The 14900-nt window shown below is 56.4% G+C and overlaps 3 protein-coding genes across 3 annotated transcripts; 2 read left to right on the top strand and 1 right to left on the bottom strand.

Moving 5' to 3' along the window:
* Positions 1 to 336: 336 nt before the first annotated feature.
* C8Q71DRAFT_893893 (uncharacterized protein) lies at positions 337 to 4486 on the top strand (the record flags this gene model as incomplete). Its single annotated transcript, XM_047928713.1, has 12 exons — positions 337 to 589; positions 617 to 1463; positions 1529 to 1761; positions 1796 to 1972; positions 2033 to 2215; positions 2277 to 2422; positions 2478 to 3083; positions 3145 to 3298; positions 3345 to 3744; positions 3799 to 3946; positions 4014 to 4081; positions 4231 to 4486. The coding sequence occupies 12 exons, from the start codon at positions 337 to 339 to the stop codon at positions 4334 to 4336; spliced, it is 3321 nt and encodes a 1106-aa protein (XP_047780782.1). The 3' UTR covers positions 4337 to 4486.
* A 4814-nt stretch (positions 4487 to 9300) lies between these two features.
* C8Q71DRAFT_855678 (uncharacterized protein) lies at positions 9301 to 12961 on the bottom strand (the record flags this gene model as incomplete). Its single annotated transcript, XM_047927209.1, has 2 exons — positions 9301 to 12216; positions 12260 to 12961. The coding sequence occupies 2 exons, from the start codon at positions 12959 to 12961 to the stop codon at positions 9301 to 9303; spliced, it is 3618 nt and encodes a 1205-aa protein (XP_047780781.1).
* Positions 12962 to 13241: 280 nt separating this feature from the next.
* C8Q71DRAFT_490451 (PX-domain-containing protein) lies at positions 13242 to 14224 on the top strand. The gene is made up of 5 exons (XM_047918893.1): positions 13242 to 13574; positions 13646 to 13712; positions 13766 to 13809; positions 13874 to 14095; positions 14153 to 14224. Exons 1-5 carry the CDS (start codon positions 13503 to 13505, stop codon positions 14216 to 14218), a joined length of 471 nt encoding a protein of 156 aa, XP_047780780.1. The 5' UTR covers positions 13242 to 13502; the 3' UTR covers positions 14219 to 14224.
* Positions 14225 to 14900: the final 676 nt, after the last annotated feature.

The raw sequence follows: 14900 nt of genomic DNA, 5'->3' as shown, positions 1-14900 counted from the left end.
CATGAGCTGCATATAGTCAATGCGAGAGGTCAGTGGTCTTGCTCGCAACTCTGGCGCTCGAATCGCGCCGCTGAGACTGTACGACAAGCCCGGCGTGGAGTCGAAAAACGTACTCCAGAGGTCTCGGTGTCGCCTTGCAAGTCGGTGGCCGGGGAGGAGGTCAACTACGTAAACCGAGCGACGCAAGTGAGTAGTAATCATCAGTACTGACTGTGATTTCCTCCCTATTGACCGCGGTATCCGTCCCAGGACCGCTATGCGGATTCGGAACCCAGCGGCGCGTACAAGGAAGGCACACCTACGATCAGCCACGCAGAGAGAAGCCTGAAGGCGATCATGCCCTCGACTCAGGTTGCCCCGGAAGTCAACGTTCCACATGCCTGGCAGCCTCAAGACCTACGAAGCTCAGGCTCTGGTGTCTCCTGTGACAGCAAGACAACGGGCACTGTACTGTCGCGCCGCAGCTCGCTGGAGTACATTGACTTCCGACAGGCCACTGCTTTGCTGGAGACTCCCCCGCCACCAGACCATCTTGACGCAAATTCTCGCCTGCAAACCCCTGTGTCTCTGCGCTCTCCGGCTTCTCTTCGTGCGGTTGATATTTGCGACACTCCAGACGACTCAGATTCCGATGAAGAGGACGCACCAGTACTCGAGGACGACCCCACCTATGCCTCGCGTGAGGAGCTCTTTGACTCGGAGGAGCTTCATGATAGCATCGTCGACACGGACTCTGACTCCTCAGGTGACCCTCCTGCATTCAGTGAAGACCCTGCGATCCGGAACGCCTACATCGAGGCGTTTCTTGCGGCGACCTTTCAGCATGCGACACACGATCTAGTGCAGTCGATGTTGGAGGGTCAGCATGCTGCGTTCCTCGACCTATCGCAACGTCTTGGCGGTGAAATCCCAGGACTAGATCGAATGGCGCACACTCTTCGTACAGCGGAACGACGGCTCGGTCTTGATCCCGACGAACATATTGTGTACTACTTTCTCTGCGACATCTGCTGGTTCCGTCACCATCCCTCGGAGCTCCACAAACTCGATGGCCCTGGCTGTACGCAAGACGGTTGTACTGGCACGCTGTATGTCACAAAGCAGATGAGCGGGGGACGCGTGAAGCGTGTACCGGTAAAGATCTTCCCCGTTGCCCCACTCATCAATTCGCTCCAGCAAATTCTCCTTCGTCCTGGGAAGTATGAGGTCTTCCAGCATTGGCGGAGAGCGGGCGACGAACCTGGTCCTGTGCCGCCAATGGGTTCATCTGGTCTGGACGCGTTCCCGGATCCTTCAGTCCGTATGACCGACGTGTACGACGGCTGGGGATGGCGTGCAATTCAAGCTGGATTAGCACGTCGTCGCGGTGGGAAGTGGGGTGTGCAAGATGTTGATGTCCACGAACTGAATCAACGCTTCGTATCCCTTCCGTGTGGGCTCGTTCTCATGTTCAATATTGATTGGTACGTGGGGATGCACCTGCATGCACTGACAAAATATTGCTCACGTTCCTCCCCTCGCTATCTAGGTTCTGCTCAATGAAGAAGTCTCGCCATTCAACGGGTGCTATTTACGTCACCATTTGCAACAATCCCCGCCATATTCGATTTCTGCGCCTTGAGACGATCCTCGTGTGCACGCTACCGGGCCCTCACGAACCATCTCTAGAACAGCTCAACCACGTCCTTGAACCACTTGTTGAGGAGGTGATTGAGCTTGGGAACGGTACGTACATGGCCTGCAAGAGACACATCCCGAGTAGTATTTGATTGCAGTGTAGGCGTTCTCTTCAAAGTTCATGGGTTTGATGATCGCCAACTGATACACGGGGGCTTGTACGCCAACGTTTCGGACCTCCCGGCAAGCAGGAAAGCCGCGGGTCTGCGTGGACCAACATCAAAAGAGTACACATGCACTTATTGCTACCTCAGCTTTGATGCCCTCACAGATCCGAAGTGCTTCTGTTCCGACAGTGGGCTTGTTACAGCTTGTTGCATTCTAGATATACCACTAACATTCGGAGTGTCTACAGGCTTACGACTACGAGACGATTGGCGCTACCTCAAGTATGCATTCAGAGCACGAGATGCGGATGCTGACGATCGCGAACAAATCGCAGAAGAACGCGGTGTCCGATGGTCAGCTCTAGACTTAATCCCGGGCTGGATGCCTGCTCGCTGTTCTCCGCCGGAATTCATGCATGCAGGCTACCTTAGTAAGCCTTGTTTCAGCTCTGCTTCGCATTTATATGACGGCGCTCACATCACATCCCGCAGTTCAAATCAAACACAGTTTTCAAGAGATCCTTGTGGGCAGCGGCCTATTCACAAGTCGAAGTCGGACAGACAAACCGCTCGCCAAGCTTGAGCAGTTCTTGGGCTCTATCTGGTGGCCGTCTTCCTCTGGCCGTGTACCCCACAAGGTCAGTGTTCAATACGTAGATCATCACACCCAGGGAGCTACCAGTGAACCTACAGATCGCCGAGGGGGGCTCTGTGAAAGCCGACCAATGGCGTAACCTTGTACATGTGCTCCCGGTCGCGCTGTACTACGCTTGGGAAGTCAGTGGTGTCATCCCTGATGGGCAGGCACCAAGGCCAAAACCGACCACGAACGCAGGCAAGGCTCTCGCAGCAAAGGAGAACCTGATCCGGTCTCGACGTCGCGCGCACTTGGCTTCACAACCTAACGTCACAAAGGCGATGCTTGACGCTGCTGACGCGCTTACAATCAGCCGAAGCTATAGGGAACATTTTAATAATGTTCTCGAGTTCTGCGCAGCCATCCGGATCTGGGGCTCGCGTTCAATCTCACCCGAAGAGGTGATGCGAGCACATGGCTGTCATGCTCGGGCGTGTCAGTCATGGGCGACGATGCACTGCCATCTGACACCGTATTTTCATCTAGCAACTCACAACCCCGAGTTCTTCCTGCGGCTCGGCCCTGCATACGCATGGTGGGCGTATCCATACGAGCGCAACAACGGCTTTCTAGGGCGCTTCAAAACGAACGGCCATACCGGCGGCGAGCTTGAAGCAACCATGATGCGGGGCTGGGTCAAGAGTCAGCTAGTCCATAACCTTGTATGTGTTTTGTGTCGTCATTTCACACGACTGGCATCTCATGAGAACATGATTTCCACAGATCTCTCGCCTTGAGAATCTGCAAGACAAGTCAGACGCAGATAGGCGGATCATTGTACGGCTGAAATCCTTGATTGCAAGCGAATCCCGCCCAAATCAACAGCGCGGCACACTCCTTAACCTCATAGGTCAGATGGCGGCGACAGAAAGCCCTGGTGCGTCTTGCGACGTACATCTTTATTGTGAATTGAGTCAATACAGAGCGAGTCCAACACCCGAAACACCCACGAAAGCTCAAGCTGCGCCAAGTCGGGATCTACGGCCTCATTCTGCAGTTCTTGAAGACAACCTGGGGTCATATTGTGCAACTCGCTCCCGACACGGCACCTGTTGATGCAGGCGAACCATTTGTTGCCTCTCATGTCCCATTTTATTCACACATTCTTGTTGACGGCATACGTTACGGCGTACATAACATGCGCAGCGGCCAGGGATATTGTTATGCGTACTTCGATGGACGCATCCCCGCACGTATCAGTCACTTACTCAGAGTTACCCACATCCGTCGCGACCCTGCACTACCGTCCTTGGAGACGACATGTGCCGTAGTCCAACGTTTTGTCAGCGACGATGACATTCCAGTGATGCCATGGGCGATGCGGTATGTGATACTTGAAGGCCCTGTTACGTCCCTCGCAGCTGACACCTCTTTCAGTGCAACAGATCTTGGCATTGCAACATGGTCTTCAGACGTATTGGCTGCGCCCGAGGTCATCGAAGTGTCCCGTTTCTCTGGGCAATTTGCTCTCGCTACGGTTCGTCATGGAGAGCACTCATACTGGGTGACAATGTCGCTCTGTCACGTACGTTTTCTTCATTTTAATCGGCAGTCCGGACTCCAGAGCATCACGTTGTCTCTGGCCCTGCTAGGACACTCAGGAGCCTGATCTGCTTGATGTGGACGATGTTGGAAATGAAGAGTTGAATGAACTAGCCAGGTACGGCTGTCCTTTGTATCGAAGGCTAGTATGCAGACTTACATTAACTCCAGAGCAGCTTCCTAGCCCAAGAGCTTCCTCAAGAACATCAACCTCCAAGGTACCGAAACAGTTATACATTCACGTCGAACTTGCCAACACTGCTGTAGACTACAACAAATTGCCATCCAGACGGTGGTCTACTCGTCTTCTGCTATCAACTCCTGGTTGACGCCAGTGCCCCAAGACGTATTGCCCTCATCCTCGCCATCATAACCTGCCACCTCAACCTCGATGTCTCCGTCTCCTTTGATCTCCCTGGTGCGTATCTCCTCGTCTGGGTGGTCTGCAAGCCATTCCGTGTTGACCAAATGACGTGGGATCAGCACGCCATTTTTGACGCGAGACAGAGTCGGCAAAGGTGTGTTCTTTGGCTCGCCGCGTGCACGCGGGAGATAGAGGTGCCCAGATGGTTTATCTTTGCGGTTCTTCAGCACTGCGTGATCCAATCGCTTGAGTAGACCCTCAAACTGATGGTACGTCCAATCAATGACTCCGAATGTGTGTCGCTCAGAGCGTCTGGATAAGATAGGCACGCACCGTGGAAATCCGATACTCTGGCGGCCGCGAGACAAGGCCTCGCGCACCACCCTCAGCCTTCCGCACAGCCTTACGCCCCGACTCATCCTCCGACGTATCTGGGTCAATTGGCTCGTCACTTTCCTCCTCTGTCCCGTCCCCAGACTCATCTGTGGACATGTACTTCCAGGTACTGAAGAAGTAGTCCCAATCTTCGTCGGCAAGCTCCGGAACTTGAGAACGAGCCGCAATGCGCTCAATCAATTTCTGATCACGCGGACAGCGGGTGAGTAGCCACAACGGGCTGTGCGCTGGGACTGCAACGATTACTTACGGTTCTCTTTCGCGCATTGTGGCGCTGCTGTCTTGTCTTCTCCGCCTGCTCCATTTGCGACTTCAGACTGTTATTCCAGCGTGTTCTTAGCGACGACCACGCGTTCTCAATCGCCCCCTCTATGTCTCGTACTGTGTAGCTCGCCAACTGCTCAGCTGTCATCTCTCCGGCAGTGCACCATCGCAGCCCGTCCGTCTGGATCTTCGACACAACATCCCAGGTCCAACCGGCCTTGTTCTCGTACCAGTGCTGCCATGTAGGACGAAGGAGGCGCTGTGATGCGCCTGTCGTTGCATCGGCAACGTCTACCCAGAAGGCGCCCTTGACGGGCTCGGGCAGCTCGCACTTGGGGTCAATGCCTATCATGCTGTACAGCACGTTACGTGTCATGACCTAACGATGTCGGTAAGTCTTGGCGCACTTGACATGATATACACTTACAACCAGGTCATGATGGCGCCTCGGATCATTTGTCTCAGGCTGTGCAGCACTGCCGTTTCCTTCGCCTACAGCAACACCAGCCTTCGAGTCTACGCCAGCGTTATCCACCATCATTGACAAGCTCGTCATATTGAACGTCAACTGTTCAAGACGTTGGTGGACCTCGCCTGCGTAGCCCTCCAGAAACTTCACGCGACTGCGAATCGTTCCGTTATTATCCCCGGTTACGTCCTCACAAAGGTCCCAGACCAAGCCCTCCACCTTCACCAAACGTTTCTCCATCTGGGCAGCGGTGCCTTCGATTTCCTTCAGGCGGTCTTGAATCTGTGACATCTCCGTTTTGATCTCGAAAAGTGCGTCTGACATCGCCTTGCTTATCTGCAGCTGCCCAGACTGTCGGCCACCACTGGCAGAACCAACATCAAGACGCGGAACCACCGGAGTACTGGCCGGCTGTACCACCGGAGGTGGCTGAGAGCCTACGTTCGGTGCCGTGCGATCGTTTGGGTAAGCAACATTGAATTCACGTCTAATTAACTGGGCACTCACGGAATCGTGGCACCGTCGTAGGTCCGCCGGGACTTGGGCCCCTCGAGGATTGGATGCCGACCCCAGGTGCCGCTACAAAAGGGTAACGGAACGTGCCTGATGATGAACCAAGAATCGGGCTACTCGCCACCATCGGCGTCGCAGCCCTGCTTGTGCGATCTAGCTCGAGCCGAGATCGCTTCAAATTGGAGTGTCCGGGAGGATGAGCACTGGGGGCATCAGGCTCGCGCCGGCCTAGCGGAGTCGGGTTTTGCGGGGCGTTGGGCATGGATGGCAAACTCGAACAGCTCGTGCAGGCGGCAGCATACAACCTCGACTTAAGTTTTGGTGAGTCAATCCTACGTCTACACGTCATATCCGGAAGCTGACCAGTGAGTTCCTTTTGTGTCAAGCGTTCCCTCAATAATCGCACGGCCCCTTGTGTGCGCTGTCAAGGGGTTGATGCAGAGCATGGATGACCGTCACGGTATGTCCCTAAACCAGGTACATGGATACCATCTTCTCAATCTCATGACGGAATTATCGCCGTAGGTGTCCTCCGTCGTTGATCTCTCACACATACGGCCATGCGCAAGGCTCCATAAATTTGATAGACCGTTCTGTAGTGTGGTACATGCTAAATTTATGTCAATTTCAGGGTATAGTGTGCCTCGTTGGCACGGCTGTACTCTGATGCGGTGCGCTGTGTGCTGAGGCTACCTCAAAAAGGCAGGTGACTATCCTTGGGGGTTAAGCTGGCGGAAAGTCAACGGAGAGGAGGCGTAAAGGCGCTGGAAATTCTTCATATCCCGGCACTTTTCTTCGTATATCGAGGCGGGATATCAGCAGGAAACCCCATGAGAATCTGTCCTATCCACGGAATATCCTAGATGAAAATCCGCGCTGACGCGCGGTGGATCTAGGTAACCACTGATTACACCGCTTTGCAACATCACAACACGGTTCGTACCGTCCGCGATCGCCTTCTATTATGCCATAATGCCAACGAATCCATTCGAATCTGCAACTGAGTCCGCGACTGTCGGCCTCTCACGTCACAGCATCCTTTCCTCTCGAGAGAACCTGATACGAAATGGGGGTGGAAATGATAATGCAACCTTTCCACATGCCTACATGAGCAAAAGCTCCAAGTCCAAATGCCTTTCCTCGCTGAGAAAAGGAAGGTTTCGTTGTGGTGGTGCACCTATCCATGCGCTTGCTAGCCTCATGGCCCGACCAACGACTCACCGGCGGCACCTATCTTCTTCGAGTCGAGTCCGTACATGAAGTCGAGCTTGGCAACATGATCCTACTCCTTGTAGGCGCCACTCCGACGCGCCGGCCGGGATCACGAATTCGACGACATCACACGACAATCAACGCGTACTCTACGCTGTGTCCTCGGGAAGGCCAGAAGCACACGCGCAGAACGCTCGAGCGATGGACGATCGTATCGTCACTGATCAGTCCGCCGGCCGCCGCTGGGTGTGCGAGCGTTCGCGGGACTCGGACACTGCGACGTCCGGGCGCATGCGCACGTCTGGGCGCATCATGATCCTGTCCGAATCTACATGCGCATTTGAATAGGATGGTCGACACGCCCGATGAGTCGCTGCGCTATCTCAGTCTGGAATAGCTGCGAGCTCCGGCGGAGTCGGGGCGCTATGTATCTGCGTGATTAAGCAGCAGCGCGGGGGCGAGGAATTCGAACTTGGGCGGAGGATGCGAGCGACTCGGACTGAGGTGCACTGCGTGGTTCATGCCAGTGGAATGGAAGTTCATTACGGTACGTGGGGCGGTCATGATATGATTCGTGAGGCTTGATCATTTCCGTAGCATGCGGTGGTGCGTGCAGTGCAGGCTTCGCTGTGCTGTCACTCTCAGGCAGTTCTGTATCTGCGGGGTTCGACAGAGTTCAGATACATGCGGTGCGGATGGCGCAGGTGCGCGGACTCGTCTGTAGCTCTATGAGGCGGTACGTGAGTGGATAGCTGGCTGACTAACACGTACGTAGAGCCTACTTAGACTGGCACGCATACATGCCGTACGTGGAGCAAAGCGAAGAGCGGATGCACTCCTTCACCGCTGTGAGACCTGCGTGGAGCTTTCACAGGGCGACGGTCTGGAAGATCGCTTCATGGGCCATTCGTCGAGTCCCAGTCGGAGGCGTCCCATCATTGTGGGTGTCTTCGACGCCGCCAATCGCGGACTACGACAGAATGCACCCAGTGCACGGCTAGAACGAGTAGAACGTAGGCACCCCACGGAATTTCGTACCTACGCGCAACGCACCCGCGACAAGTCCCATTCAATCTAGCACTACGCGGCCGCACGCGGAGAGACTCAGTGGCTCCGAGTCAGTGACAGCTCCGATCCATGCCCATGCGTAGTACTGCGCGACCGCAGAAGTGAATTTCGCTGTGATCGCCGATGTCAGTCGAGGACGCCAGTGCGGTTAGCAATCCAACGGGCGGAAGATGAAACGTCCGACTGCACCGGTGAGCTCGCCCATTGACGGTCACCGAAGGTGACCGGCAGGGGAGCACTCAGCTAGAGCAGAGTACGGCCCAGACGACTGTACGGTGTATTAGAGTGCCCCGGGGCCTGCTTGACAGCCCACGCTTGCTGACAGTAGGCCGCCAGTGGCGTTGATATGTTGCTGTTCCGAGGGGCGGAAATTATGGCCATGAGGCACCAGGAGAAGATTTCTGATATATCCATATGTCGAGATTCAAATACCTATACACCGACCTATAGTATGTGTCCTGTAAGTGGGAAGTATCTGTGCATTGCGATCCCAAATGAAGGCGGTCATGTCGTGACTCACCGGCACCTCCGATCGCGACACAGACATGTGCACGAAAGGCAACATGAATGCGCCGCAGACTTCCTCAGAGCTTAGAGGTTTCAAAGTCAACGAATTGATCGAGGCCGTATGTGACTTTGAATGCGCGGTCACTGACAAAGATCATGGTGACATGCTTCGAGCTGTCCCGCTGGCCCGTCTGGCCCGTCGACAGCCGTCGACGCGTCAACTGTAAAAGCCAGTCAGGCAGCTACATGACTCGTGCCTGTCTGACGACTGACAATGGGGAGAACGGCGCACTCCGCACTCTGCCATCACAAAGCGTTGCAAGACAAGAAACGTACATATTCATTCATATATCTTGATGCATGTGCATATATATACAAGACTGGCGCGATTCTGCAAAGCATACGACGCATACATTCGACTTCGACACAAGCAATTCAATAGATCAACGAAGATTGGTCCGTATATTTCATTCGTCAAGAGGCCTGCATAAACCTCTCGTCAGCGACGCTCGACCCAACAGACGTTCACATCAAACTCACCTCGTCATCGCGGCGGCATTGAGTAACGTCTCTCGTCCCGTCCAAACCTGTTATACGGAGGAGGCGAGCGTGACGGGGGTATCCGCATTGCCGGGTCCCGCCTATCAAACGACGAGTAGCCACCTACGTCCGGAGCCCTGTCCCTCTGGTTCGTGTAGTCCCTGTCTCGCGGAGGCGGCGGTGGGGGTCCCGACCTGTACGGCGGTCCACGAGGATCATCGTAGTACGCAGAGCCGCCAGCTGTAGGAGGCGTGCGGCCGCGAGGGGGGTAGTCTGCTGGAGGTCCGACGCGTGGGGTCGTATCAGCGGAAGGTGGCGGGTAGTATCCGGAATTATAGCCATCGTCGCGTGCTCTCTTGGCGGGCGGACGAAGGTCGTCTGTCACGCCTGGTCTCCTCAGCGGGCTTGGGCTGCGCGGTCTGACGCGCGAGAATGGTGGAGGGTCAGGCTCCGCAGGAGGGTACCTCGGGCGGTCCACATCCCTACCATAGCTGCGGTCCTCCTGCGTATACCCATCAGACAGTCGTGAGCTCAGGGGGCGCGACTCAAACGAACGGGGCGCAGGGGCAGGATCCACAGGGGGAGGGTAAGTTGAAGAGACTCTACGTTCGCGTTCTTCGCGGGTCTCCCAGTTCGGAGCTGGCGGCGCGTCAACGAACCTATCCCGTTCGTAGTCACGTGGAGGAGGCCGCTCCCAGTCGCGGCCACTGCGGCTATCCCAGTCGTCTGGATAGCCACGCTCGCCTTCGCGCCATTCGCGGTCGTACGGGCGGGCATCGGGCGGAGGACGGCGCGCAGAATCGTCAGGGTACGAGTCATTCGACGGGGGCCACGCGCGCCCACGAGGAGGGTAGGCGTCTAAGTTATCTGCAGCAGCAGGCGGGGGCGACGGTCGGCGATACGATGCATTGAACCGCGGAGTCGGAGGATCGACATCCATCATGTCGGGCCTGCGATCCGCACCATACCTACCAGGCTCAGGCCGATACGGCGGGCGGACGTCAGCGCGGTCCCTCGGCGGTGGCGGGTCGCCCGCGGGGCGCAGGATGTCTGAGCGTGTAGGCGACCGTGTTTGAGAGCGCAGCTCGAACTTGCGAGGGGGGTCGCGCACGACTGACTGAGCTCTGGGTGGGTATACACCGGGTCTCGGGCGATCATTAGGGGAAGAGCCAGGGCGAGCGAAGCGGTCCGAGACTGGTGGCCGGCCACGGTCTTCCGGGCGCGGACCACGATCAGGAGGGCCCGACAGTGGAGGACGAGCTGGCTCCGCTAGCAACATAGTACGATCGTCAGATGCTGCAGGACGGACAGTTCGATCGGGTGCAGCAGGCGGGGGCATAGGACGAGCAGCACGGTCTTCAGGGGCCGGAGGTCTTGCAGCCCTGTCATCCGTAGTGGGTGGAGCGCGAGAGAGTCGCTCTTCGAGCGAAGGCGCGGGGCGATTGATGCGTTCGTCGAGCCGCGGCGGGGGTTGTGCGCGGTCGAGTCTGTCATCCGGCCTAGAAGTGCTCGTGCTTATCCGCTCCTGCAGAGAAGGCGGAGGACGGCCGATACGCTCTTCCAAGGAGACAGGCGGACGAGAGCTCAAGTCTTCCTTACTAGGCTGAGGACGCAAGGTGCGCTCCTCAAGAGGCGGGCGAGCAGGAGGCGGGCCAGGACGAGCACTGCGATCTTCGGGAGTGGGAGGAGGCATCCGGCGTTCATCGTTCATTCTAGGAGTACGATCAAGACCAGGGGGTGGATAGGGACGCCTATCATCCAGAGGGGGTCGCACCGACCGGTCCGTACTTGAAGAGAGCGGAAGCGGGGCACGAGGCTCATCTTTAGGTCTTACCTGGCGTTCTGTATTCGACAGAGGTGGAGGTATCCTTCGGTCGTCTAGCGGCCTTGTCTGCCTGTCCACATATGAACCAGGGGGAGGAGGCCTACGGTCTTCCGGTGATCGTAAGAGCCTGTCGTTTGCAGGAGGCGGGGACGGCCGACGATCTTCTGTGGCTCTTATCGAGCGGTCCGACGACACTGGGGGTAGTGGACGGCGCTCTTCCATCTCCCTTGCAGGACGCTCGTTTGGAGCAGGAACAGGGCCACGACGGTCGTCTGCAGGCGGAGCAGCAGGTGGACGAGAATCATCGGGGAGCGCACGATTCGGAGTAGGATCAGCAGGTCCACGAATGATAGCTCTCTCTTCACCGAGATTGCGAAAAGGTGGACGCGTATCGGGATGATTCCTATCATCCGAAGGGTGCGTACGCAGAGGACCACCAGCGTCATCTCCAGGCCTACGTTCATACGGACGGTAAGTATCCGCAGTCCGAGTCTCGAATGGAGGTCTGCGGTTGTCAGCACCCCTGAACCGGTCATCATTACGCCTCTCATCCTTGAAGCGGGCAAAGTCAGGACGTCTATTTCTGTCGTCATGCTCCCAGTCCCTCTCTCTGTCACGCTCGCGTGAATGTTCTCGTCCCCTGTCTCTATCATAGTAGCGCGGAGGGAAGGCAGGGCCACGGTTGCTGAACCTCGAGTCTCCATTGTAACGGCCATTGCGGTCAGGATCGTACCTTGCCTTTTCATCAGAGCCATTGCGGTACGTCCAGTTATTGTCCCGGGAGAGCCGCTGATCATCCTTGCCGTCATACCCAGGCTTTGTGGGAGAAAATCCAGGACCTCTTGTTCCCAGCGGAGGTTCGTCCGCCAAAGACCTGTCGGATTGAGACCTGCCTAGCCCTTGCGGTTCTGACTTTGAAGCCGCGGGCGGCAGTCGCTCGTCGACCTCTTGCTTGACTTCAGGTACACGCTCCACATTGCTAGCAGGGACAGGCGGCGCAGGTGCGTTGCTTGTCGGAGGCTCTGGTCGCGCATCCTTCGCGCTAGGGGCCGGGGCCAGCGGAGGGGCTGGAGCTGGCGACCGCATGTGGACGTCCTGCAGACAGATATCATGGTGAGCGACCAGCAGGCGAACGTACACGAATAGACGGCACATTATCCACCCTTCGCGCATCCGGGGCCGCTGGCTTGGGCGCTGGCACTGCCTCAGCGCCCGCCGACGTGTCTGCGGGTCCACGACTAGGAGCAGGCTCAGCTGGGGCCTGAGAGACAACGGGGCCGTTGCGCTCAGAGGTCGTCGGCAGTTGCTCAGGATGAGGAGGCACTTGAGAGACGAGAGGAGGTTTCCGGGGACCCATGTAGAGATTGGCTAGGAACGCAGGGTTGGGGACCGCCTTGAATACTTCGTGTTGCCCATTCTTGATTTTCTGCTTGAGGTTCTCGAGTATCTCCAGGTCGCCGTCTCCCAGAGGCGAGTCTGGCGGTGGTTGCTGTCCAGGAAAAAACTGAGGGGGCGTAGGGTGTTGCGGTGCGAAGCTGGGCGGGCCCATGGGACCTATGTAGGGTGTGTTGACGTTGTAGGGGAAGTGGCCGAAGTCTCCGTGGCCGAAGTCTCCGTGGCCGAAGTCGCCGTGGCCAAAGTCGCCAGGGCCGAGCGGAAAGCCAGGCTGCATGTTGGGGGGCAGTGGGAAGGGAGCAGACATGAGGACGGCGGCAGGCTCCTCGGTTGGAGTTGGGACGAGGAACGCGCTCTCGGGGTCTTCAGTCAGCGTGGTGACGGTCCGTTCGCGGTTGATAACATTGCGGGCTTTCCTCTTCTTGTTATTTTGCCTTGCCGACATCCGATTTGTCTGCCGATCCTATATCCGAATATTCCGTCAATATTCGGCCCCGTTCCTGGCCAGCCACACACCCACAGTCAGCCCCGCCCTCGCACTCCGAGTCGACCAAGCACACAGTCAGAGGAGGGACAGGAATGTAATTCTTTCGTGAGATCTTGCAAGCGATAATCGCCCGTGTATCGTACCCACAGTCACAAGGTTCAAGGGAAGCCGTTCGGGCGCCCGTGGGTCTGTGTCCTCAGCGAGATGGAGGAAAGCAGAGCAGCCTCGTTCTGTGGATGGAGGACATGCACAAGATCATCAGTTCACACTGCACAACACTCACTGTCATGACGTCCGTGGGTCTGCGCGGCGCGGGCTATTTCCTACGGAGCATTGTTCAGGAATTTTGCGGAAAGGGACTTAGAGACGGAATTCCGAGCCGAGCACTCCCGAACCAAACCGATCTGGCGACAAGGCTAGTTCGCACGGTATTTGGTGCGTACTGGGTGGCGGTACATCGCAGTGACTTGGCTGCTATCCTCCACGACACACTCCCGCTATGACCACAGTCTCGCCGTTTGCGCGCAGCAGTGTCTTCGATGAACCCCGCCTCGGTGGTCGCGAGCAGACCGTAAGTGTCGCCAACCAGAAGTCCGCCCCCTAGACATAATTTGAGCAGGATATGCTTCGTCGTACTTGCAGATCGAGGAAATGTACAGCGTACCAGAGAGCTTCCTAGAGATTGAAGTGCGGAACCCCCAGACCCACGGTGCGTTAATCATTTCATATGAGTGTGAGCGATCTGCTCACAACTGCGGACAGGCTTCGGACGGAAGATGTACACCGATTATGAGATTGTGTGCAAGGTGCGTTCTTACATCCTGCGTGAACGACGGAGTGGTTCGATAGCTCTGTATGTGTCGTTACCAGACCAATATACCCGCCTTCAAGTTGCGCCACTCTGTCGTCCGCCGCCGGTACTCTGACTTCGAGGCGTTCCGTGACATCCTCGAGCATGAGTCCACTCGAGTGAACATTCCTCCGCTACCAGGCAAGGTCTTTACCAACCGTTTCTCCGACGAGGTGATCGAGGCCAGGAGAGAAGGACTGGAGCGCTTCCTCACTGTTGTTGCCGGCCATCCCCTTCTGCAGGTCCGTAAACACACCCTCTGCTGGCCTTCGTATCACTGACTGCGCTAACCCGCCCAGACTGGTAGCAAAGTCCTGTGTGCCTTCCTGCAGGATCCCGCCTGGGACAAGAACCAATGGGCATAATCATGAAGGCCTCAGTGCCCATGGTCTCCAGCTTGCCTGACTGCTACGGCGTCAAGGCCTACCGCGACAGTGGTCGCACGATGACGCCATCTGTGGCTTTCTGACTTTTGCTGTCTTGCCTTCTGTATTTGTATCCTACTTTCATGATGCGATTGACTCATCCGCATGTTTCGCCTCGCGACGTACGCACCCGCTGCAAGTCGGATGTCAATGTTTGCGCCACGACTCAAGTCGCAGTCATGCGGCTGTGGTGGAGGGATAATTTGGTAACTCTCAATAGCAGTGGCCTTCGCTTGTTACGACAACGCGTGCCAATGGCGAACAATCATTTCTAGCTCAATCTGATGAGTCCAACCCTCATTGTCCCTGCATTGTCCCGTGCATTGAAACACCAGTGTGTTGCGACAAGCCTCTGAGTTTTCCGTCACGTATGTACCCGGCTACATGCGTCAGCGGAAACAATTGGTTACTGCGAGTCACCCAATCATAGAGAGTCTACTATGTAGGTCTCGAAGGGAATTTCGGCGACGTTTCCTGTTCTTTATGTTTTAGTACGCCAAGCATGAATCAACCCATATGGATGCCGCTTTGCGACAACGATATATATGCCGTTAATTCAGATCCATCATATATAGCGTCGCTTGGAGCCGCAGGCACAAGATACCCAACAAATTGAGACAGT

The sequence above is a fragment of the Rhodofomes roseus genome (genome assembly GCF_022264815.1).
Source record: "Rhodofomes roseus strain CIRM-BRFM 1785 chromosome Unknown C8Q71scaffold_6, whole genome shotgun sequence".
Lineage (NCBI taxonomy): Eukaryota > Fungi > Basidiomycota > Agaricomycetes > Polyporales > Fomitopsidaceae > Rhodofomes > Rhodofomes roseus.
This window is presented reverse-complemented; position numbering and strand designations above follow the sequence as displayed.

Bases quoted from the DNA above. Each gene is read 5' to 3' on its own strand.
- C8Q71DRAFT_490451 (XM_047918893.1), top strand. From the start codon at position 13,503: ATGACCACAGTCTCGCCGTTTGCGCGCAGCAGTGTCTTCGATGAACCC. The intron at 13,575-13,645 runs GTAAGTGTCGCC...TCGTACTTGCAG, and splicing joins TCGGTGGTCGCGAGCAGACC to ATCGAGGAAATGTACAGCGT. The intron at 14,096-14,152 runs GTCCGTAAACAC...TAACCCGCCCAG, and splicing joins CCGGCCATCCCCTTCTGCAG to ACTGGTAGCAAAGTCCTGTG.